The 25,533-nt window shown below is 44.7% G+C and overlaps 2 protein-coding genes and 1 pseudogene across 4 annotated transcripts; 1 reads left to right on the top strand and 2 right to left on the bottom strand.

The window, feature by feature from the left end:
• Positions 1 to 2,502: 2,502 nt before the first annotated feature.
• LOC128440700 (uncharacterized) lies at positions 2,503 to 15,613 on the bottom strand. 3 transcript variants are annotated; one of them, XM_053423501.1, is made up of 2 exons: positions 14,294 to 15,613; positions 2,503 to 2,880 (listed from the first exon to the last, which is right to left on the bottom strand). In XM_053423501.1, the coding sequence occupies exon 1, from the start codon at positions 15,539 to 15,541 to the stop codon at positions 14,534 to 14,536; it is 1,008 nt and encodes a 335-aa protein (XP_053279476.1). In that variant the 5' UTR covers positions 15,542 to 15,613; the 3' UTR covers positions 2,503 to 2,880; positions 14,294 to 14,533. The 3 variants fall into 3 exon arrangements, with proteins under 3 accessions (XP_053279476.1, XP_053279477.1, XP_053279475.1); XM_053423502.1 differs by lacking the exon at positions 2,503 to 2,880 and adding an exon at positions 5,726 to 5,805; XM_053423500.1 differs by lacking the exon at positions 2,503 to 2,880 and adding an exon at positions 13,298 to 13,938.
• LOC128440361 (olfactory receptor 2G6-like) lies at positions 9,516 to 11,262 on the bottom strand. The gene is made up of 2 exons (XM_053423047.1): positions 10,481 to 11,262; positions 9,516 to 9,678 (listed from the first exon to the last, which is right to left on the bottom strand). The coding sequence occupies exons 1-2, from the start codon at positions 11,260 to 11,262 to the stop codon at positions 9,516 to 9,518; spliced, it is 945 nt and encodes a 314-aa protein (XP_053279022.1).
• Positions 15,614 to 24,154: 8,541 nt separating the features above from the next.
• LOC128440360 (olfactory receptor 10R2-like) lies at positions 24,155 to 25,079 on the top strand (annotated as a pseudogene).
• The last annotated feature ends 454 nt before the right edge of the window (positions 25,080 to 25,533 follow it).

Genomic DNA, 25,533 nt, shown 5'->3' with positions numbered 1-25,533 from the left:
GAGTGACACGTGAAAACACGTTTGAGCAATGTGTGATTCGATGTCCAGTTTATCCAGAGGAACTACCGGGTCACTCAGGCTGAGGAGATCCAGTGTTACCTCAGTTTATGGACATGTGAGACGGACGTTATTGGATTTGCACTGCATATGCCATGTTCATATACAACTACTCTGGCTATGAAACAAAGAATATGTATGGAAATATTTGATTGACGTCTTGTGTATGGATCGTATTGTGATGACAGGTTTGGCTTCTTCAGTTTGAGAACGGCTGCATTACATTACATGTCATGTGACTGACGCTTTTGTCCAAAGCGACTTACAATTAGTACACTCAACATTTATGAGGGGCCATTTAGGGGCTCAGTATCTTGCCAAGGACACTTCGGCATGCAGATGGGGAAGAGTGGGGATTGAACCGGCAACCTCTTGTTAGAGAACAACCACTCTATCCTCTAGGCCACTACCGCTCCCTCAGAGACACATGAGGACATCAGAGAAGAATGAGTTGTGCAGCTATGCAGATCAACCAGTCTGATTGGTTGCTGCAATGTAAACATCACATCAGCAGTATAGAAACCAGCCTTTAGGGGGCGCTGGAGCTAACCCTAACAAAATTAAAACGGCAAAACAAGTTGTCACAGGTCAGAGGTCACAGGTTGGTGGTCACAGGTCAAGGGTCAGTACCATGCAGAAGCACGTTGATCACATGTATCACAGACAGATCAGTGAACAAGAAGTGAAAGTCCCTGATAAAAGAGCATTTCAGTGAATGTGAGCAGGAATCAACTCAACAGTTCCAGAAAGTTTTCTACACGACAAGAATCAGAAAGTTAAAATTCACATGTAACTTTCTGTTTGTCATGTGACCTGAAGTCCACGGGTCCGAGGGGAGGTCCTTACCGGTCCTGCTGATTGGTCTCTGTGGAAAACTCCAAGTGCTCCGTCCTTTCTGAGGGAACCAGTGGAAACTGTGTCTCGTGTGAAGACGTCTCAGGGACAAACACGTTGATGAGCTGCAGTGACCTTTGACCTGAGGGACTTCATTAACCGTGTCCAACTTAATGAGGTGATCGTCCACCTGAGGACACTTCAGCCTCTGGGAGCTGGAGTTTGAACTCTCACTAATCAGTGTCTTCATTAGAACAAATGTTGTGAGATTTCTCCTGCAGCTTTTTGGTGTATGCATATATATATATATATACATGCATATATATATATGCTATGATGGAAATTCATCTTGAGATTTGAAATAATGGAATAGGGTTAGGGTTAGTTGGAAGACTGGAGTTGCTTTTGAGTCTTTATAATAATGAGCTCTGCAGAGTTTACACAACAAGCACGGGTGCTCAAAGTGGAAAAACGTGCCGCAAGTTCAAAAAAGCCAGAACTTATACAAAGAGGCGTTTCATAAAACGTAATATGAAAAAAGACATGAAATCCTCCTCTGTGTCTATCTGCTGTGTCCGTCCTCTGTAGCAAACTCTACCCTTTCATTCCCCCCTTTGATCCTCAGTAAAAATATGATCACTGACAAAAAAAAAAAATCAACATCATAACAAACATCAAATCATAGAAGAAAATCGACGAGTCTGCTATCCTGGTACTCCGTCCACAACCACTGGCGATAAGGCCACAATTGGTAGCCGCTGCTGTTTTTGTGGAAAGAAAAGAAGTTATTCTCTTGCAATGAGCAGCATTTAAAATGAAAAAAATGAAGAAAATCAGGTCAAACATCATCATCATCTCATTGATTGATGGACTTCATTGACACTGTATTGATTGGCAAAAGTAACTCATATTAACATGTAATAAAACGTTAAATGTCAACATATGTTATATCTAAGGTTGAAAATATCCAGTAAAATCTTCTAAAATTCATCATACGAAGTAAAATTGATTAATCAATAAAACAACCAAATTGTATTTGTAAAGCCCATATTAACAAACCACAATTTGTCTCATAGGGCTTTAACATGGTGTGACATCCTCTGTCCTTAACCCTCAACAAGTGTTAGGAAAAAAACTACAAAAAAAATGTACAAACTTCATAAAGTAACTCACATCAACCTTAAACATTCATAGAGATTTAAATTAATGCATCATAAAATATGAAGTTGAAAGGATTAATTGCAGTAGCTGTTTTTTTCTAGTGAAATCACTAAGAAACACAAACAAGCTGGGGGGAGAAAATAACCTAAAAAAACTAGTCTTAAGTCATCAGAACCGTCTGTGCGGTCAGTGTCCATGGAGGGGGGGGGGGGACAAGTGACGGATCAAGGGGACCTGAATCACTTCTCGTGTCTTGTCAAATTTACATGTGCTGGATGGTTCCTAGAGGACACTGCAGGAAAAGAGGAGTTTGTTAAATCATCAGAGACTTTCACAGAAGTGTGTCTAGACAAAATAATGTTCAAAACAATAATCAAAGAGATCATGGATAAGACATACAGTAAGCCTCTGAGGCCACACAACCCTAGATGTCAAAATGGATGCCATGGCTGTGGCCTGTCCATCGTCTCAGTTGTCAGGCAGATTTCTTCTGTGTTGTGGCAGAACGGTTGTGTGGTTAATCATACACATCTCTCGCTGCTTCTCAATCAGTGGGAGTTTCAGTGTGTGCTCTCAGTTGAAGGCATCAGCTGGTCCGATGGAGCTGGAACTCGTTTGCAGTGGCTGGCGTGGATCCAGGTGGCTCTTTCAGCAACTTTCACTGCTGTGTAGGTTGTGAGCAGTATCTGGTGAGGCCCTTGCCACCTGCGTGAGCGCCAATTCTTTCTCCGGAAGTCCTTGAACACCACAAAGTCGCCTGGCTGGAGGTTGTGAAGTGGTTCAGTAGCTGGATGAGGAAGGGAGGAGGTCACCTGTGTATTCTGATGTCTGAAAGAGACAAAGTTAGGTTAGCACAATATGTCATCATCACACAAGTCTGTGGATCAGAATCAGAAGTATTTTATTGCCAAGTAGGTTTACACCTACAAGGAATTTGCTCTGGTAATTGGTGCTTACAATTAACAGAAACATAAAAATGCAATAACATAAAAATGCAATAAATACAACATACATAGGAAAAGCAATAAAAAATAGAAAACCAGTAAATATTTACTCACTGTTTACTTCTTATTTACTCACTTTTTTCCAATACCTATACAAAGTAACATTTATTTTGACAAACATTTCTGAATAAAAATATATAAAAGATAAAAGATGTAAAAAGTGAAGTAAAAAGTGATATGCAAAATAAGAAACAGTGACCGATTGCAATATGCAATATAATATAATATGATGTAATGTGTTAATTTAACACATCCTCAAGGTGTGGGGGCGGATTAAAAGTCCGAGTCAGGTGGGGGTCCCGGGCCTTGTTTATGAGGCCAACTGCAGCCGGGAGGAAGCTGGTCTTGTGGCGGGAGGTTCTGGTCCTGATGGACCGCAGCCTCCTGCCCGAGGGAAGAACCTCAAAAAGTTTGTGACCCGGGTGGGAGGGGTCAGCCACCATCTTACCTGCACGCCTCAGGGTCCTAGAGGCAAACAGGTCCTGTAGAGATGGCAGATTGCAGCCGATCACCTTCTCAGCAGAACGGATGATCCGCTGCAGCCTCCTTTTGTCGTTGGCAGTGGCAGCAGCGAACCAGATGGTGATGGAGGAGGTGAGGATGGACTCGATGGTGCAGGTGTAGAAGTGCACCATCATTGTCTTTGGCAGGTTGAACTTCTTCAGCTGCCGCAGGAAGTACATCCTCTGCTGACCTCTTTTGGTGATGGAGCTGATGTTCAGCTCCCATTTGAGGTCCTGGGAGATGATGGTGCCCAGGAAGCGGAAGGACTCCGCAGTGACGGGGGGGGGGGGGGGGGGGGGGCGGCTTGGTTCCTTCTGAAGTCCACAACCATCTCCACTGTTTTCAGAGTGTTGAGCTCCAGGTCACACCAGGTCACCAGATGGTCAATCTCCCACCTGTAGGCGGACTCATCCCCATCAGATATGAGCCCGATGAGGGTGGTGTCATCCGCGACCTTAAGGAGTTTGACGGACTGGTGACTGGAGGTGCAGCTGTTGGTATACAGGGAGAAGAGAAGAGGTGAAAGAACACAGCCTTGAGGGGAACCGGTGCTAATGGAGGAAGCGGAGACTGAGGAGCCACACCAATGTGGGGAGGAGTTGCAAAAAGAATCTCATAAGGTGAAAGGTTAGACCTGGTTGGTTCTCATCCTCATGTACATCAGCACCAGAGGCAGGACTTTTGTCCGTGTAAGACCTGTGTCTTCACAGCACTTTGCAAGTTTAGTTGTGAGTGTGCTGTTCTCTCGTTCCACAGCTCCACCACTGGCTGGATGATATGCACAGTGTGTTCGCTCATCCATACCGAGATGAGAACCGAGTTGTTTGACACCTTCGTTTACGAAGTGTCTGCTAGGAATTCCCCAACGTGGAATAATGTCTCTTAATACTTTGGTGACCACACTTGCAGTTTTTTTTTAGGCAGGAAGAGCTTCAACCCATTTTGACCACATGTCGACCATCACTAAACAGTGAGATTTACCTACTGATGGTGATAACTCTATGAAGTCCATCTTCAGATGTTCAAAAGGTTGAGTAGGTGGTGGGTGTGCTGCCTGGCTGGTTACAGCCACTGGCCTGCCAACATTGTGTGTGGCGCAGATTACGCATGCCTGACAGTATTTTTGAGCATAGGTGGAGAAACATTTCGTAAACCAATGTTCTGTGATCATAGATAACATCCCCATTTTAGATGTGTGATCTCTGCCATAAGATAACTTAGCATAATGGGGAAAGAAAAGTTTTGGCAAACAGGGTTTTTTGTCAGGACCATACGTCACACCAGCTCGGAACATAGCACCGGACGACATGCAAGGTTAGGGAGAGCAAGAGTGGGATATTGCTGCAGCGTCTTCTTCAGTGTGACAAATGCCTCGTCTGCCTCTGGAGTCCAAACCACACGTTCATGAGGAGTGAGTGATTTGCCGTGGTACAGAGCACCTAAAGGGGCTTCAAGAAGAGCAAAGTCAGGAATGAACATTCTACAGAAAGAGCATGTGCCGATGAATGACATGAGTTGTTTCTTCGTCAAGGGTTTTGGCATGTTAACAATAGCTTCTACTCTGTTATCAGACAAGGATTTGCCATCTTTGGTGACGACATGACCTAGAATCAATTACAGCGTCATTCACAGCCTTCAAATCCTGCACAAACCGCCACTCAGTAGGTTGACCTTTGTCGCTGATCTTATTAACTGGGAACAGTGGAGTGCGGACGGGTGAATCAGGGCAGGGGACAATTACACCAGCCTGCAAAAAGGATTAAAAAAACAGTACAAAAGTGATTTTGACTGGATCACAGCTTCTGATGACACCCACATCACATTTGTCCTTTGCCCACAGTGTTTCAGGCAGATCTGAAAGTAAAGGAGAAACTTTGGACAACGTTGCATAAGGATGAAGGTGATTTTCAGTCACAACAAATGAGTGTGTGGCTTGAGAACAGAAGGTTGGAGAATGATTTGAGAACAAATGCACTCAGACTGGGTGAATACAGTATGTCAGGCTGTTACGGTCTGTGGAAGGAGATGGACCCAGATGCAGAATTTTAAAACAAAAGGTGATTTTAATTAAACTAGCTCTTTTAACAAAACAAAACAAACGTGAGCACTAAAGGGGAAAAACTAAAACTGAAGGAAGCTTACACGAGGGGTTCAAAGTGAAGAGGCTCAGGGGACCAGGACAAGGCAGGACAGGAATTCAGGACAGTACCATGGACGACAGCGGGTAGAAGACCAAGCGATCCGACTGAGGACAAAGGAAGCACATAGGCTTAAATACACAGAGGGAAGGCAGGGGCAATTAAACACTGGTGAAAAACATGAGGATTGGGGACGACAATCAACGACAGGAAGTGAAGACAGAAGCCACACACAAGGAACAGAGACTACAAAATAAAACAGGAAACAGAAAACACAAAGAGACTGAAATCAGCAAACTAAAAATGACAGAACTGACAGTACCCCCCCTTCAAGGGCCGGATCTAAGACGGACCAAAACCTGAACTGCTCAAGGGCAAAGTTCTGAGGCACGGGGGGGCGGCACCATGGCGCTCAAGGGCAGAGTTCTGAGGTTGGGGGGGGCGGCGACGTGGCCGCTCAGGGACAGAGTTCTGAGGCTCTGGAGGGCGGCACCATGGCCACTCAAGGGCAGAGAACAAGGGCTTCAGTGGACGGCCCAGAGGCCGGTCAGGAGCCAAGCACGGGAGCTCCTCAGGCGGGCGGCCCGAAGACCGGTCAGGGGCAGAGGGAAAGAGCTCCGACCTCAGCCCCGGACGTGGGGCAGGAACTGGAGCTGGCACCGCGAAGACCTCCGACGCCGGAACCAGAGTGGCGTCTCCTGGGACCCTCCGGTGCTGGGGGAGGGACTGGAGCAGGGACTGGAGCTGGCACAGCGAAGACCTCCGACGCCGGAACCAGAGTGGCGTCTCCTGGGACCCTCCGGCGCTGGGGGAGGGACTGGAGCAGGGACTGGAGCTGGCACCGCGAAGACCTCCGACGTCGGAACCAGAGTGGCGTCTGCCGGGACCCTCCGTTGGGGACAGGGACTGGTGCAGGTGCCCTGAGGACCTCTGAAGCATGAAGAGGGACGTCTGCCGGGGCCCTCCGGCGCGGGGCAGGGACTGACTGTGACCCAATCATGGCCGGAGATGGCTGGTGCCTCCGAGCACGCTGCTGAAGAGCGAGGCTTCCGCTGTGGATGCCCCCTCTCCAAAGTCCACCCCTCATACCAGAACCCTTTCTGAGGCTTAAATACACGAGGGAAGGCAGGGGCAATTAAACACAGGTGAAACACATGAGGATTGGGGACGACAATCAACGACAGGAAGTGAAGACAGAAACAACACTTATGGAACAGAGACTACAAAATAAAACAGGAAACAGAAAACACACAGAAACAGAAATCAATCAATCAATCAATCAAATTTTATTTGTATAGCCCATTTTCACAAATTACAATTTGTCTCATAGGGCTTTAACAGGGTGAGACATCCTCTGTCCTTAACCCTCAGAAAGAGTAAGGAAAAACTACTAAAAACCCTTTTAACAGGGTAAAAATACATAGAAACCTCAGAGAGACACATGTGAGGATCCGTCTCCCGGGACGGACAGAAGTGCAATAGATGCCACGTGTAGGAAAAAATCATCAAGATTAAAGATTAAAGTCTCTAGCAGCCTTGATCAGGGTAAGCATCCCGAAGGACAACCCCAACATGACATGCCAAGGAGTCCCGCTGCAATCACAGTCCATGATGAGCAACCAGCAGGACCACCATCCATCATCCAGACCAGAACGCCGCTCCAGTCCTCAGTCACCGTCCACCGCCGCCCACCAGGACCCACCACGAGCCGCGGTCCTGGTCCACCGCCCGTACCTGTAAAATGTCAGACCTGACACAGGCGTGGTTGTGGGTTGCCAATCAACGACAGCCTGGCATGATCTGACAAATGGGCCAAAGTCCTTTCACTGGTCATCATGGGACTTGGTTAGCGAGATGTGAGGGCTGGAATTTGAGACGCTAAACACTGCCACCTGCTGGTCAGTGAGTGAGATGACAGCTGCACTTCGGGACCAGACCAAAAAAGATTTGACACTTTCAGAGAATCATCAGAAAAAGGCAAAAACAGAGATTTCATAAAAATGATCTGCTGTGTGTGTCACATGTGAAGTCTAGTGCAATGAATCAGTGTGAATTAAATCTGAAAAAGGAGTGACAAGAGTGTGACGTGGAGAGCAGATCAGTGGAGCCATTTATAGGAGGTTGCCATCGATATACAAACAGCTGCTCATGTGTGGTCTGGGACATTGTGAAGGTGGGTGATGAAGAATTGTGTGTAACTGTCACTCCATCAGGGGAGGATACAAAATTGAGGCCTAACACAATCATCAAATCTCTGCCTAATAGATTAATTGGACAACAAGCAAACAACAGCAAATCATGTTCAAACTTTATGGGATATTTGTCTAACTGAGCGGTGCATTTGAGAGGTCGTGAAATTTTATTTTACAGTGGCACTGCTGCAGTGTTAATTTTGGCAGCTATTTTTGATTTAGTCTTAGTCTTAGTCTTTTGACGAAAATGCATATTAGTTTTAGTCAGCTTTTAGTCATTTTAATCCTTCTTAGTTTTAGTCTAGTTTTAGTCGACGAAAACAAATTCCATTTTAGTCTAGTTTTAGTCGACGAAAACTAATTCCATTTTAGTCTAGTTTTAGTCGACGAAAACTAATTCCATTTTAGTCTAGTTTTAGTCACATTTAATAGCCACATTAAACTCCTTTTCTATAAAAACATATAGCTGCAGCCTAATAGCTTAAAAATATATATTTAATTTTAAATGTGAAAACAAAAAGGGAGAGCAGGTCAGACTGGAGCCGGACACAGAAACTGAACATCGGTACAAACCAACTGCAGCTTCTGCTCTGATGAAGAAGCTGAGGCTGATCTCTGAGCAGCTGAGACCAGAGAAACTCTGGTTTTCACTGTTTCCATAGTTAAGAAGCAGCCGTCACTGAGAGGCTGCTCCACGAGAACGCGCTCTGCTTTCACTGTGTCTCTCTGAGCGAGTGCGCGAGGCGGGGGGCGGAGCTACGGACCGGAGCGCTATCTGGGAGCGCACAGGCACACACACACACACACACACACACAGATTCACTCGCCCGCTCCTGATACTTCATGACGGCCTGATACGATGATGTTTTAAAAATTATTGTGACTTAGTCAACCACCAACATTTTCGTCTCGTCTCGTCTCGTCAACGAAAATTAAAATAGATTTCGTCATAGTTTTTATTTTCAAAGATTCGTTTTCGTTACGTCTTCGTCTCGTCTTCGTCATGGAAAAAAGGTCGTTAACGAATATATTTCGTCATCGTCTTCGTCAACGAAATTAACACTGCACTGCTGGCACCTTGAGAGAATATAAAGCCACCACTCATCTCAGGGGATGTGGGCAAATCTGACGTCCTAACCACAGAAAAACCGGCACCAGGGTCAACCATGAAATTAAACTTACCTGACTAGTCCTTCACACTACAGCAGGCCTCAATAGCGCTGCTGTACTGTGCAGGATGCTGGGAATTATCTGCACAAGTGATGGAGAAATGCATGGAAAGTTTCCGGAAAGTTTCCGGAAATTTACAAAAAATGTGCCACCCCTTTGCAACCCTACACATGGCTAATGAACTTCATCAGGAAAAGGTTACTGTTGGGAAGAGATGCATTGTGGGAGATGTATTCTATTTGTTTTTCCTACAATCTTACGTAATGTTTTATGAAGTCTGAGATTAACACTGAAACACTGAGTCACAGTTTCAGGATGAGAGACGCGCTAAAGCTAAAGATCATGAAGCTTCTGATTAAAACGTCTGAGGCTGAATCATGAAATAACAAACATTGAAGTGTAAATGAGCTTTAACTTAAATCGGCGTCGTTCATCAACACGTTTCTTAAAGTTGTTCAAAATCCCTGTGATGTCTGAGCGCAGATGAGGAGTTTCCAGGCGTTTCGTATCGTTGACATCTGCAGTCCGAACATGAGAGGATTCAACAGCGGCTGAATGATGAGAAAATACAGAGACAGGAAGATTCTGAGCTCAGAGGGAAACGTGCTCATATCAAACCTGCTCTGCATTATTTCAAATAATGTTTCATTTCCATTCATTTATAGAATCAACGGAAAAATTGGTGAAATATTTCCAACACTTTGTCTGTGACGTTTACATTTTGCTGAGGTGACGCACATCCCTCCTCTTCATCTCCCAGATGTTTCTGAATCCACCTGTAGTGAGTGAAGCTGACGTGCAGACGCTGTGAAGCTCTCTAACTTCAGAAGCTCTGTCAAACGGCTTCAGATTCACCAAACACAGAAGATCCTGGAGGATCAGAGCTTCATGAATGAACAGATGATCATCACAGATTACAGTTCAAGATGGACCCGGCCTTTTGTTACAGTATCATCTAACAAAAGAATAAAGATAGAAAATAGAAAAAGAAATAAAGACGCTATAATTTGTCCTACTCTTCTCACAGAGGAAACGTAAACACACACAAGTAGATGTTCTCAAAGATGAAGATGACCTTTAACCCCGGACACACATGTTCCATCACGTGACTGAGAAGTGAGGCTTCAGACGTCGTCCAGCTCATCTGTTCCCTGACGTGTTCCATAAAGTTCATATTAAAACATAACACGTCTCTAACATGTCAGGTGTTTAATCTGCTGCAATGTTGTGAATTATCTGCTGTCACTGATTCTCGTGAGCAGACACCGTCGTGACTTTAGAACAGAACAGACGTTTATACGTTTGTCGTATTTTTGACATCTGCATTCCGAACATGATGGGACTGAGCAGCGGCTGAATGATGAGGAAGTACAGAGACAAGATGATCTGCAGCTCAGTGGAGACGCTGCTCATATCAAACCTGCTGCGCAGGATCTCAAAGCAACAGCCGAAAGAGAAGTTGAGCAGCGACACCAGGTGGGGGGTGCAGGTACTGACGGCTTTCTGTCTCGTCTGTTTGGAACCAGAGAAACAAACTTTGAGAATCTTCATGTAGGAGAACAGGATCGGAAGCAGAGGAACTAGGAGGGTTATAAAAACAATGAACAGTCCATAGATGTTGTTCACTGTGGTGTCGGAACACGCTAACTTCACCACAAGGAAGTTATGACAATACAAACTGTCCAAGACGTTTCCACAAAGAGGTAAACGGATGTTCAACGATAGCGTAACCAGAAGCTTCACAAAAGAGTAAAACCAGAGCACAGTAATGAAGGTGACTGCTTTGTTCACCGTCATACGTGTGTTGTACTGCAGAGGACAACAGATGGCCAGATATCGGTCATAAGACATCACAGCTAAAGTAGTAAATTCAACACTTCCGTAAGAATAAACACAGAAGATCTGCAGGAAACAAAGAGGACGAGAAATAGTGTGAACGTCTGAGAGGATCTGGAGCAGGAGGAAAGGAAACAGCCCTGTGCTACCATACAGTTCATTTACAAACAGGCTGCACAGGAACACGTACATAGGTTCATGGAGACTTCTGTTCATACAGATAACTACAATCAGAGACGTGTTGGAAATCAGGATGAACACGTAAATCACTGCAGTCAACATGAAGAACAAGTATCTCAAAGTTCCCACTTGTAAATAAGCCTCAAGAACAAAGTAGGATGAAGTTGATGACGTTGAATTCAGCATTGTTTTCGTTTTCAGTGTAAAAACTGTTTAGAAATATTGAAACATTAACCCCCCCAAAGAACTGAAATCCTTTGGTTCACTGAACACAAACAACACCTTTGTTTTCATTCCTTCTGACACTGAAGCAACACAAGCTCCTCGACATCGCGTCACAAACACGTGAACATGCAGCTGAACTCACTCAGACGTCTGTTTAACAAGCAGCCGACAGAACGAGCTGCAGTCGACTGCACTTCTCAACGAGCCTTTAACAACAGGAACGTCCCCCGAGACCGTCCCACGTCATCACAACCCACTTCACGTTGCAACTCAGACCAAAGACTCTGCCTCTGACATGGAATTCATTCTCAAATTCATCTTCTCTTCAGACTGAATCACTGACAGCGATTGATTAGTGCAACACGATTATCGTCTTTTACTGAGCTGAACAGTGTTCAGACAACATGACTGTCAGGGTTTCCTCAGAGATTTGAGCTGGTCCTCCACTTTAGCAATCTTCATAAAAAACTGCTGATATTAATGTCCCTGAATAATCAGCGATAAAATGTGACTGAAGCAGTCGAGTGCTGAACTGAGTGACGAGGTCGGGAACTTGAACTGTCAGATCGATTCTGTGACTTCGATTGGCTGTGGGAGTTTCCTCAAGCTGTCCCTCCAAGGAAAAGCCTTGACCCTGTTTCCTGTTCGGACAGATAGAGGCCACGAGAAGGAAGCTCGAGCTATGGGACAGAAGAGTGGTCCAGAAAAACTACCAGTCCTTTGACCACCTGTGTGAGTTTCCCAGCAAAGAGGAGAGGCCGGTGTCATTGAGGAGCACCTGTGGACCCTGAGGACACAGCTCCGGAGACATGTCCCTGCACTCAGCGAGCAGATAAGCAGGATCCAGAACTGTTATTGCAGGCCTCAGTTCCAGGGAGCAGGAAAGACTTGTGGATCTTCTTGTGATACGTCTTTGAAGCTGATCTTTGCACAGACGCAACTGACACATTTCTGGACACATGTGTACTTGGAGTATACTGATGTGTCTCCGAAGACGTTGATGGTTCTCATGCCTTTTGCCACAACTTACCTGTGTGAGACTGGATGTTCAGCCCTTGTGGCTTAAAGACAAAGGACAGGAACAGACTGGATGCTGGGCCTGGTCTCCGCCTGACGTTGACTTCCATTCAGTCGGACATCAGAACCTTGACAACATCCTCCCTCTCATCAGGTGAGTGACACGTGAAAACACGTTTGAGCAATGTGTGATTCGATGTCCAGTTTATCCAGAGGAACTACCGGGTCACTCAGGCTGAGGGGATCCAGTCTTACCTCAGTTTATGGACATGTGAGACGGACGTTATTGGATTTGCACTGCATATGCCATGTTCATATACAAATACTCTGGCTATGAAACAAAGAATATGTATGGAAATATTTGATTGACGTCTTGTTTGTGGATCGTATTGTGATGACAGGACATCACAGAAGAATGAGTTGTGCAGCTGTGCAGATCAACCAGTCTGATTGGCTGCTGCAATGTAAACATCTCATCAGCAGTAGAGAAACCAGCCTTTAGGGGGCGCTGGAGCTAACCCTAACCAAATTCAAACGGCTAATCAAGTTGTCACAGGTCAATGGTCACAGGTCAGTGGTCACGGGTCAAAGGTCAGGGGTCACAGGTCAGAGGTCGCAGCTAAGATAAGATACATTTATTGATCCCAAACACATGCACCATCACACGACATGCAGGGTTAGGGTTAGTAGGGAAATTTGTCTTCTGCTTTTGACCCATCTGGTGAACATCACAGGACACACAGAGCAGTGGGCAGCCATGCACAGCGCCCGGGGAGCAGATGTTGGGGGAGTAAGGTGCCTTGCTCAGGGGCACTTAGACAGTGGGGGTAGGGAGAGTGCTCTTTGGAACAGATCCGGGTGTTGTCCTGGCAGGTATGTTGTATTTTCATCGCGAGGAGTCGAACCAGCGACCTTCCAGTCCGATGTCCGTAACTTTCTGCCCATAGTCCAATTATTCTGCCACTAGTCAAGCGCCTCTCTGATAGTGGTCAGTGGTCACAGGTCAGAGGTCAGAGGTCACAGGTCTCAGGTCAGTACCATGCAGAAGCCCGTTGATCACATGTATCACAGACAGATCAGTGAACAAGAAGTGAAAATCCCCGATAAGAGAATTTCAGTGAAGTGAATGTGAGCAGGAATCAACTCAACAGTTTTTTAACCCTTGGTTACACTAGAATAAGTGTTAGTCTGGACCAGGATAGAAGATTCTAAGTAAGGAGGAGCCCTGGAGTTGAGAATCAATAATGAGAAATACAAAAATACAATTTCTTTACATTAACTTATATTTAAACATAACAGCAGTTCAACTTGGTTTGACAATAGAACACATCAAAAATTCTCCCCAAAATAATAAACAGAAATAAATAAAAGAAAAGTGTGCACATAAAAGTCAATTCAAAGTCTGTCAGTCAAGTCGTAAATGTCAGTTTGTAGATGGTTGTTTGGTCCAATCCGTCTTTATACAGGGTCTGTCCTACCACACTGTGGAGTGAGGAATGTGAAAGTCCAATCTCTTCTGATAGATTGTAGGGTAGCTCGCCACCAGTTAACTGGAATCTTTGTTCCTCGCCGTCCTCTTTGACACCGGAGAATTCTTTTCCTTAGAATCAAAAACCTGACCTATAAACAGGTCACACATGTATATCGATTGTATCAATACAACTTCAATTCTCAAAGGTCAAACTCAATGCTAAATAAAATTATAATACTATAAGGTTCAAGTATTAACATGAAAACAGAATCACATTAACTTAAGACATTCATTCATACACATTTATCATAAACAGTTCTGAGGTAACAGAATTGTGGTTAGCTCACAACTATATCCCAGATGCTACATGCTAACGCTATTAGCGAAAGTGAATGGAGTTTTACATGTTAGCCGTTAGCTTAGCGGCTAGCGGACTTTTTTTTTACTCCGTGATTTACTATGTTTCTCAACTAAATCAGCAGCTACGGATGTCGTTCTACTCACCGTTGATCCGTAAATATCCCTGCACCTTTCAACAGGTCAGCAGGATTACTTCACTCATCTACACAGATTATGATCTGACCAAAACCGAGAGCATGCGTCTAGCTCGAGTGATCTAAAATGGCGGACCGAATGTAGACAGGTAATGACGTTTGACACAGAGTAGGTGAGTTAGATGACTGGTACCTCCCCCTACTGGCTAGAAACGTAACAGCATGTCAAAGTCTACATTCTCCCTTTCTCTCAATATGTGCTCACTGGTTTTATAATGTGGGCTACATCTTCCCCCCCTAAACTCATGCACGTCCCGTTGCATGGCAGTGGTTGGGCAATTACTGCTTGATGGGACTGCCCAGAGTGGAAGTGCTCAGTCTCACTTAAAACATCAGTAAATGCTGTGGTTAGACCCTGGAACAGAGACTGCACAACAGCTATCAATGGGTTTCCAGGTTTCACATACTGGAGTCTGCTAGGCTGCTGCCTATTCCTAACTGAACGTCGGGCAGAACTAGGCTGATTGTCACTGCAAGGCTGCGACTGGTTTTCTGACTCTTTATCACAAGGCTCAAGGATGCGAGGCTTATCTACTAAGTCAGTCTCAGCCTGGCCCTTCCCCCCAATAGTGTCAGACAAGTTAGTAATAACTGGAGGACTCTCAGAACTTAAGTCATGGCAGTCACTCAGAGACACCACCCTTTCAGTCAATAGTTCTACTGGTGGGATTCCGTCAAGGAGTAAGTGTTCATTGTCATTATCGTTAGACAATGCAAGTGTCTCTGGGCTTGGAACAACACCAGGTAAGTCATTCAAATGGGCAGTCTCTGAAATGGGTTCAGTATCTTGTGAAGTCACAGGAGTCTCAACAGGAAAATAGTACTCTGAAGGCTCAGCATGGGGTGTATCTTGCACCTCAGACATAACCGGACCTGATTGCACTGGAACATTATTGACTGCTGAGAACCTGGAGATTTCGGCACTGGGGAATTCACTGAACCAACACGTTCCATCCTCGTCCTCTTCTGAGAACTGCTCTACATCTGCAGCAGGACTAAGACGTGTTGCAGGTCTGCATCTTTGGGACTGCTTATCAGGCTCATTACTGGTTTCGGGAATGAGGTAGCCACAAGGGAGTAATAGGTCCCTATGTAGGGTTCTGAGTGGACCGTCCCTGTTTTCAGGTCTAATGGTGTACACTGGGAGGGTTCCAGCCCTTTTTACCACTACATAGACAGTGGACTCCCACTTGTCCATAATCTTATGCTTCCCTCGAAGACGAACATTCCTGACCAGCACTCGATCACCAGCTTCTAAATCTGAAGCAGTTACACGTTTGTCAAATCTGGTTTTATTCTTTTCTGCTACCTTGGCAGCATTACCTATGGCTAGCCTGTAGCTCTCTTCAAGATGGGACTTGAGGTTTTGCACATATTGGGAGTGTGATGTGTGTTGCCCCCCTTTCACAGGTAACCCAAATGCCAAGTCAACCGGCAAGCGGGGCTGATGGCCAAACATTAGCTCGTAAGGCGTGAATCCTGTCACCTCATTCTTGGTGCAATTGTAGGCGTGTACCAAAGGTTTTACAAAATCACGCCAGTGAGATTTCTCCTGTTCCTGAAGAGTGCCTAACATATCCAACAAGGTGCGATTAAATCGCTCCACAGGATTACCCCGGGGATGGTATGGAGTAGTCCTCCCCTTATGTATGTTAGCCATCTGACAGAGCTCCTTTATAGTGTGTGATTCAAAGTCTCGTCCCTGATCGCTGTGTAACCTCTCAGGGAACCCATAATGCACAATGAGATTGTCCCAAAGACATTTCGCAACCGTGCGGGCCTTCTGGTTCGGCGTTGGAATAGCAACTGCAAACTTGGTAAAGTGATCTGTAACCACAAGAATGTCTTTGGTCCCACTTTTGTCTGGTTCAAGCGAGAGAAAATCCATACAGACTAACTCAAGGGGTCGTGTGGTGTTAATATTGACTAAGGGTGCCGCTTTCTCAGGCAAGGCCTTTCTGCGAACACACCTGCCACAAGTCTTTACTTTCCTCTCTACATCCAAAGCCATTCTTGGCCAGTAAAACCGAGTACGTACAAGATCTAACGTGCGGTCAATCCCCATGTGACCCATGTGGTCATGCAGGCTGGTCAAGACGGTCTCCCGGAGTTCAACTGGCAACACAAGCTGGTGCAATGTTTGAGACCCTACTTGGCGCTTTCTGTACAAGATGTTGTCAAGGAGTTCTAAGCGACTTAGCTCTCGAAGCAGGAGTGGAAGATCTGGAAGCTCATGCCTCACAGTTGGAGGTGGACTCACTCCCTGTTCGATCTGATGTATAACATGCTTGAGACACTGGTCAGCCCGCTGCTTAAACATCAACTCTGCCTCGGTTAGATGAGGAATTACTGGCAATCCTCCAAGTTTATCCTCTTCCCCATAGCTGTCAGGCACAGCTCCTGGGGACATAGCAAGAGCCTCAACAAAAGCAACACCACTGGCGCAGCTGTGGTCGACATTGCTGACACTATAGACAAGTTGTTTCTCACAAATGGCTTGCACCACATCATGATCCGCTGCATCAATGTTCCCAGGATCAGTAAGATGACCCTTTGCAAACTGATAGATGCGTTCTCGCTCTTTTCGTGATTTTTGGTCATCAACAAGAGGTCCATGAGATCTGCGGGACAATGCATCTGCATCAGCGTTTTGCTTCCCAGGGCGATACAGAAGATTGAAAGTGAAGGTTGACAAAGCTGCAAGCCATCTATAGCTGGTTGCATCAAGTTTTGCAGATGTCAGTAAGTAAGTTAGAGGATTATTGTCAGTGACTACAGTGAAATGGTTGCCATACAGATAGTCACTAAACTTCTCCGTCACTGACCACTTGAGTGCCAGGAATTCTAGCTTGTGCGCTGGGTAGTGAGACTCACTCCGTGACAGGCCCCTACTTGCATAGGCAATGACCCGTTGCTGCCCCTCCTGCTCTTGATACAAAACAGCACCAAGGCCAATGGCGCTTGCATCGGTGTGTAGCACATACGGTTTCTCTGGATCTGCAAACCCTAAAACAGGAGCGGTTGTGAGCTTCTCAATAACCAGATCAAATGCTTGCTGGCAAGCTTGTGTCCAGCGACCCCCGAAGGGTTCCTTAGGATTGTGGTACTGGACAGTGTCGTCCCTTTTTCTGAGCCCCTTTTTGGAAAGCGGGTAACCAGAAGTTAGATTATGGAGGGGTTTTGCAATGTTGGAATAGCCCATGACAAACCTCCGGTAATACCCAGCAAACCCAAGAAAAGATCTCAAGTCTCGAAGGTTCTGAGGGACTGGCCATGTTCGGAGAGCTGAAACTTTCTCGGGATCTGTCTCAACTCCATTTCGGGATACAATATGCCCCAAGTAACGCACAGATGTCTGAAAGAAAACACACTTTTCAGGGGACAGCTTCAGCCCAAACTCTCTCAGACGGGTGAGTACCTTCACTAACCATGCCTCATGTTCCTCCAATGTTCTGGAGAACACAATGATGTCGTCGAGAAAGACTAGTACCTCCTTCAAGTGCATATCCCCCATGCACCTTTCCATAAGCCGTTGAAAGGTGCTTGGCGCGTTGGTCACCCCCTGGGGCATACGGTTGAACTCCCAGAAGCCGAGGGGACACACAAAAGCCGTCTTAGGCTTGTCTGCTTCTTCGACCTCGATCTGGTAATAACCCGATTTTAAATCAAGGACGGAAAACCACTGTGACCCAGTGAGGGCCATGAAGGTGTCCTCTAGCTTTGGAAGTGCATACGCGTCCTTTATGGTCTGAAGATTTAGTCTCCTATAGTCAATGCACAATCGAACCTGACCATTTTTCTTACGTACAACCACGATTGGTAACGAGAACGGAGACTCTGACTCTCTGATGACCCCTGCTTGAAGAAGCTCTTGAATGTGCTTTCGGACGGCTTCTCTGTCATGCGGGTGTATCGGTCGTGCACGCTGTTTAAAAGGGGTTTCATCCGAAAGCTTTATGTGGTGGGTCACCTTGTCTGTCCTGCCAAAATCTATTTCGTGGTGTGCGAACACCTCGGGCATGTCGTTAAGGAGCTGAGCGATGCGATCTTTCCACACTGGTGGGACTGGGGACTCCCCAAAGTTGAAACTCACGCTTGACCTTTGGGTCGATTCAGTCTCCTGCGAACTGACCACACTATGCTCCTGTGACAAGACACCTTGATAAGCACTGATTTCGGCAATCTGACACTTCGCTGGAATGACAATGTCATGGTCTGATTGATTTCTAACTACAACTGGCAGCTTAAAAGGCCACTGCTTTGGGAAATCTACCAAGCAACTTTTAATAAGCAGGCCACCAGGCAAGGAAGACAGGGAGGGATGTTCTACGATAACAGCCCTCTCATTCTTAAGGTCATTAGCTATCACAATTCCCTCTAGCACTACAGTGGTCCTAGCTGGTATAGACTGTTGATTATTGCCTTGCAATTTCACAACACAAGGGTGATTGATGTTGGACTGTTGGCGCCTTAGCTGTAGTACTTTGATTACTGCTCTGTAACCTTGAGGAACTGGCTGGTGACGTGTTAGACTAGCTTCATGGTAAATGTCATACACCACATCAAGAGTATTTGTTCCTATCAATAAGTAAGACTCTGAAGTGGTCCTAACATCAGGAACTACTAGAGCCAAAGTGGATACTTCAATGCACATACCCAGAAACTCTTTTGGGAAGGTGATGCTGGTCTCTATGTAACCTAAATAAGGCACAGCTTGTCCATTTGCACCCTCAACCTCTAGGAGGTCATAGAGGGGCTTTATATCTTGTTCTGACAAATGTTGTTCATAAAACGATTGGGGAATTGTGGTCACTTGTGAGCCTGTGTCAAGTAGGCAGTTGAACTGTTCACCTTTTATGGTCACCTGGGCTGTACTCTTTGTACCAACTAACCTTTCAGGAAGTTTGGAAAGATATCTTTTAGAGCTGTGATGTTCTAGATTAACTTTTAGTTGAGCTCTGGTTTCAATAGTTGCATCTAAGGGACGTTGCTGAGTCACTCCAGCCCCTATTTGTCCCACAACAGGGGCTGAATCTAGTTTAAAGTTGGGTTGAAGTCCCTGGGATAGTTTTGCCTGTCCCATGCGTGGCGCTTTTCCTCCAACTGCTTCCTCTTGTCACTTACTAGAGCAGGGTTTGCAGCATTGGTGTAAGACGTGGCTATGTGCCCATCCTCCCCGCAGTGAAAACAATACCAGGGCCTAGGTTTGCTGGTCTGCTTCTCTTTTGTCTGCCTCAGCATCTCTGTATTTGCACCACTAGGCTTAGGTTCACCAGGAAACTTCCCAGCTTTCCCTTTTGTGCTATAGACCTTTGTCTGTTTCTGTGATACAAAAGAAGCTAACTGGCTCTGCAGACTTGCCATTTGCCGTTTAAGATCTTCGATGGCACTGGGTTGAGTCTCTGACTCCTCTTTTGGTTCTACGCAGTTACAAGCGCTCTGAGAGTGAACATTGACTCGCTGTTTTGTGGAGCCCATGTGCTTTCTCATTCTATCAGCCTTTGCTGCTTGTCTGTCTTCTTCAGTGCGCAGCATTAGCAAAAAGTCTGCAAAGGATGGTGGATTACTTTTCCTTTGCTCAAGTTGCAGTTTACCAAGCAGTGCACTATCCCAGCACCCCCTACAGAATTGCTTCAGGAGGTGTTTCTCTACATTTTCAGGTGCAACCCCTCCCCTCTTTACAGCTAAGTTTAGTGCAAACTGCAGTCGATGAAGGAAAGTTGATGGTTTTTCACCAGGATCTTGGAGAGTGTTCATAAACTGAGCAAGAAGCTCCTCCCCATCCTCAACCACACCAAAAGCTGAGTCTAATAGCGTTAGATAGGCTACAGGGGGAGATTTGGGGCTCAGTCCCTTAACTAGGTCAGCTGCAGGGGAGAGCAAGCTCTCTAGAATCCTTCTAGATAGCTGAATAGGAGGCATGCTTGGATCACTGAGGAGTAGTTCGATTTGTGAACGCCAAGTATCATAGTCTGTCTCATTATTAGGCCTGGGGGTCTTTCCAGAGAAGGAGCGGAGCCGCACTGGGGAATGAACGTGTGCCCCTATGTCCTCTCTCCTTAGAATGTGCTCAACCACGACCTTCTGAATTTCTGGTGGATTCACATCACTAATCGTAATGGATGGAGACTTTGGTCCAGCAAACTGTGTAACCGTGACTACACCACCTTCGTCTTTTCGAAAAGGGTCTGAAAGCAAGTGTGGCACGTCATCAACCGCATCGGTTTGCAATGGACCTGCAAGTGTCTCCTCTACAGGTTCAACAGTCTCAATAGTCTCACTGATCTGTGACATCATCTCTCTTAATACTTCTTCGAAGTCTTTTCCACTAAGCTTGGCTATGTCCTTTAACTCAGTAAGGAAGGACTTAGTAGACTCCCCCCCCACCTTAGTAGTATACACACTGGCTAGTGTCCTTATATGGTATACAACACTTGGATCATCATCTAGTGTGTGCTTGTATGGCAAAAGGGGTTCTAGAGCTTCTATAACCAAGCTGCTTGAATATTCAACGATCAGGTTTTGATAGAACTCTGAGGTAGCATCATCAACTGGTATTATTCTCTGAATAGCACCATACTTCCTCAAGAAATCAAGCACTCCCTCATCTCTTTCTGAATTGGTTGTTCCACTTAAAATAACTGCATTGGGAATCTTAACCCCTGACTGCTGTATGAAGTCCATTTTACAATCTCCCAATACTGATACTCAATTTACCCTGGGCTCCTGGCTAGCTCGCCAATTATGTAACCCTTGGTTACACTAGAATAAGTGTTAGTCTGGACCAGGATAGAAGATTCTAAGTAAGGAGGAGCCCTGGAGTTGAGAATCAATAATGAGAAATACAAAAATACAATTTCTTTACATTAACTTATATTTAAACATAACAGCAGTTCAACTTGGTTTGACAATAGAACACATCAAAAATTCTCCCCAAAATAATAAACAGAAATAAATAAAAGAAAAGTGTGCACATAAAAGTCAATTCAAAGTCTGTCAGTCAAGTCGTAAATGTCAGTTTGTAGATGGTTGTTGGGTCCAATCCGTCTTTATACAGGGTCTGTCCTACCACACTGTGGAGTGAGGAATGTGAAAGTCCAATCTCTTCTGATAGATTGTAGGGTAGCTCGCCACCAGTTAACTGGAATCTTTGTTCCTCGCCGTCCTCTTTGACACCGGAGAATTCTTTTCCTTAGAATCAAAAACCTGACCTATAAACAGGTCACACATGTATATCGATTGTATCAATACAACTTCAATTCTCAAAGGTCAAACTCAATGCTAAATAAAATTATAATACTATAAGGTTCAAGTATTAACATGAAAACAGAATCACATTAACTTAAGACATTCATTCATACACATTTATCATAAACAGTTCTGAGGTAACAGAATTGTGGTTAGCTCACAACTATATCCCAGATGCTACATGCTAACGCTATTAGCGAAAGTGAATGGAGTTTTACATGTTAGCCGTTAGCTTAGCGGCTAGCGGACTTTTTTTTTACTCCGTGATTTACTATGTTTCTCAACTAAATCAGCAGCTACGGATGTCGTTCTACTCACCGTTGATCCGTAAATATCCCTGCACCTTTCAACAGGTCAGCAGGATTACTTCACTCATCTACACAGATTATGATCTGACCAAAACCGAGAGCATGCGTCTAGCTCGAGTGATCTAAAATGGCGGACCGAATGTAGACAGGTAATGACGTTTGACACAGAGTAGGTGAGTTAGATGACTGGTACCTCCCCCTACTGGCTAGAAACGTAACAGCATGTCAAAGTCTACATTCTCCCTTTCTCTCAATATGTGCTCACTGGTTTTATAATGTGGGCTACAAGTTGCAGAAAGTTTTCTACACGACAAGAATCAGAAAGTTAAAATTCACATGTAACTTTCAGTTTGTCATGTGACCTGAAGTCCACGGGTCCGAGGGGAGGTCCTTGGCGGTCCTGCTGATTGGTCTCTGTGGAAAACTCCAAGTGCTCCGTCCTTTCTGAACCAGTGGAACCAGTGGAAACTGTGTGTCATGTGAAGACGCCTCAGGGACAAACACGTTGATGAGCTGCAGTGACCTTTGACCTGAGGGACTTCATTAACCGTGTCCAGCTTAATGAGGTGATCGTCCACCTGAGGACACTTCAGCCTCTGGGAGCTGGAGTTTGAACTTTCACTAATCAGTGTCTTCATTAGAACAAATGTTGTGAGATTCCTCCTGCAGCTTTTTGGCGTATGCATTTATATATATGCATATATTCATCTAAAGATTTGAAATAATGGAATTCTCAAACAGGAGTTGCTTTTGAGTCTTTATAATAATAAGCTCTGCAGAGTTTACACAACAAGCACGGGTGCTCAAAATGGAAGAACTGGCCAAGTTAAAAAAAGACAGAACTTATACAAAGAGGCGTTTCATAAAACGTAATATGAAAAAAGACATGGACAAGTGTCTATCTGCTGTGTCCATCCTCTGAAGCAAACTCTACCCTTTCATTCCCCCCTTTGATCCTCAATAAACATATGATCACTGACGAAAAATCAACATCATAATCAACATCAGAAACAAACATCCAATCATAGAAGAAAATCGACGAGTCTATGCTGGTACTCCGCGTACGTACAGCGTCACTGGCAATGAGGCCACAAAAGGTAGCCGCTGCTGTTTTTGTGGAAAGAAACGAAAAGTAATTTTCTTGCAATGAGCAAGAATTTAAAATGAAAGGAAATCAGGTCAAACAACATCATCTCTTTGATTGATGGACTTCATTGACACTGTATTGATTGGCAAAAGTAACTCGTTATATCTAAGGTTGAATGTACAAAGTTCATAAATTAACTCACATCAAATTCAGAGATTTAAATTAATGCATCATGAAATATGAAGTTGAAAGGATCAATTGCAGTAGTTGTTTTTTTTCTAGTGAAATCACTAAGAAACACAAACAAGGTGGGGGGAGAAAATTACCTAAAAAAACTAGTCTTAAGTCATCAGAACCATCTGTGCTGTCAGTGTCCAGGAAGGGGGGGGGGGGGAGGGGGGGATCAAGGGGACCTGAATCACTTCTCGTGTCTGGTCAAATTTACATGTGCTGGATGGTTCTTAGACTTTGTTTAATCATCAGAGACTTTCACAGGAGTGTGTCTAGACAAAATAATGTTCAAAACAATAATCAAAGAGATCATGGATACACACATAGTGAGCCTCTGAGGCCACACAACCCTGGATGTCAAAATGGATGCCATGGCTGTGGCCTGTCCATCGTCTCAGTTGTCAGGCAGATTTCTTCTGTGTTGAGGCAGAACGGTTGTGTGGTTAATCATACACATCTCTCGACTCTTCTCAATCAGTGGGAGTTTCAGTGTGTGCTCTCAGTTGAAGGCGTCAGCTGGTCCGATGGAGCTGGAACTCGTTTGCAGTGGCTGGCGTGGATCCAAGTGGCTCTTTCAGCAGCTTTCACAGCTGTGTAGGTTGTGAGCAGTATCTGGTGAGGCCCTTGCCACCTGCGTGAGCGCCAATTCTTTCTCCGGAAGTCCTTGAACACCACAAAGTCGCCTGGCTGGAGGTTGTGAAGTGGTTCAGTAGCTGGATGAGGAAGGGAGGAGGTCACCTGTGTATTCTGATGTCTGAAAGAGACAAAGTTAGGTTAGCACAATAGGACAACATGTCATCATCACACAAGTCTGTGGATGGAAGCGGAGAAGAAGGAGGAGCCACACCAATGTGTTTAAAAACTTTCCTGCAGGTTTGAGTTTATAATGTTTATTCTTCATGTGAATCATTAATTCAAATCATCAGTTTTATTCATGATGATAAACTCCTCACGTGTTTCACATTTCGTCCTCACTGCATACGTCCACACTGCAAATTTCAAACACATGTTTGCTGTGCTGGTGTTGTTTGTGTATGTTGTGATCATTTGTGCCAACGTGCTGCTGATTGTAGTTATCTGTATGAACAGAAGTCTCCATGAACCTATGTACGTGTTCCTGTGCAGCCTGTTTGTAAATGAACTGTATGGTAGCACAGGGCTGTTTCCTCTCCTCCTGCTCCAGATCCTCTCAGACGTTCACACTGTTTCTCGTCCTCTTTGCTTCCTGCAGATCTTCTGTCTGTACACGTATGCCAGTGTCCAGTTCAGTAGTTTGTGCGTGATGTCGTACGACAGATATCTGGCCATCTGTTATCCTCTGCAGTACAACACACGTATGACCTCCAGGAGAGTCGCCCTGCTCATCGCGTTATCCTGGTTTTATCCATTTGTTTCTATTTTTGTTTTGGTTTCTCTGAGCTTTTCTCTGCAGCTGTGTGGAAACGTGATTCACAAAGTTTACTGTGATAATTATTCTGTGGTCAAACTCTCCTGCTCTGACACCTCAGTCAACAATCTTTATGGAATATTTTATACTTTATACCACTGTTCTCCTGGTTCTTTTCATCTTTTACTCGTACATGAGGATTATAAAAGTTTGTGTCTCTGGTTCCAAACAGATTAGACAAAAAGCCGTCAGTACCGTCACACCCCACCTGGTGTCGCTGCTCAACTTCTCCTGTGGCTGTTTCTTTGAAATTGCACAAAATCGATTTGATATGAAACATGTGCCAAATATGTTGCGTATTTTTTTATCATTGTACTGGCTCACATGTCAGCCGCTGTTTAACCCCATCATGTACGGACTGAAAAGCACTAAGATACGCATCACATGTAAACATTTTGTTATTGGTAAAACATGAAACGAACTTTAATCTCATTGTTTTCTATCTTTAATCTTATATCTTTTATCTTATATTATTATGTTTTTATTTTATTTTTCTGCGTTTATAAGTTTATAAGTCTAAGTTTTTATGTTTTTATGTTTTCATCCTTTATCTATTATATTTGATCTTTTATCTTTTTTATATTTTATGTTTTTTAAACACAGACTTTGTTCATCCTTTGAATCATCTGAACTCTGTTGATAATAAATATTTTTACTCTGCTTTAATATTGTGAGAATGTTTTTAAAAAGCAGGTGATGATATTCATTTCTGAATTTAGCTAGCAGTGGCCTGTTAGCTATTAGCTCTTATGAGATAGCTGTTACAGTTTTTTTCGATTGCATAAACACTAAAATCAAAAGTATAACACAATTATCAAACCTGACACTCAAGGAGCAAAACTTGGGCCCAGATCTGCACCACAATAAGC

Source organism: Pleuronectes platessa, chromosome 5 (assembly GCF_947347685.1).
Source record: "Pleuronectes platessa chromosome 5, fPlePla1.1, whole genome shotgun sequence".
Lineage (NCBI taxonomy): Eukaryota > Metazoa > Chordata > Actinopteri > Pleuronectiformes > Pleuronectidae > Pleuronectes > Pleuronectes platessa.
Note: the sequence above shows the minus strand (reverse complement) of the source record. Positions and strands in the feature narration are given on the sequence as shown.

Coding starts and splice junctions, on each gene's coding strand:
- LOC128440361 (XM_053423047.1), bottom strand. CDS start 11,262: ATGCTGAATTCAACGTCATCAACTTCATCCTACTTTGTTCTTGAGGCT. Junction 9,679..10,480: donor TTTGAGATCCTGCGCAGCAG/GTTTGATATGAG, acceptor AATGCAGAGCAG/GTTTGATATGAGCACGTTTC.
- LOC128440700 (XM_053423501.1), bottom strand. CDS start 15,541: ATGGACAAGTGGGAGTCCACTGTCTATGTAGTGGTAAAAAGGGCTGGA.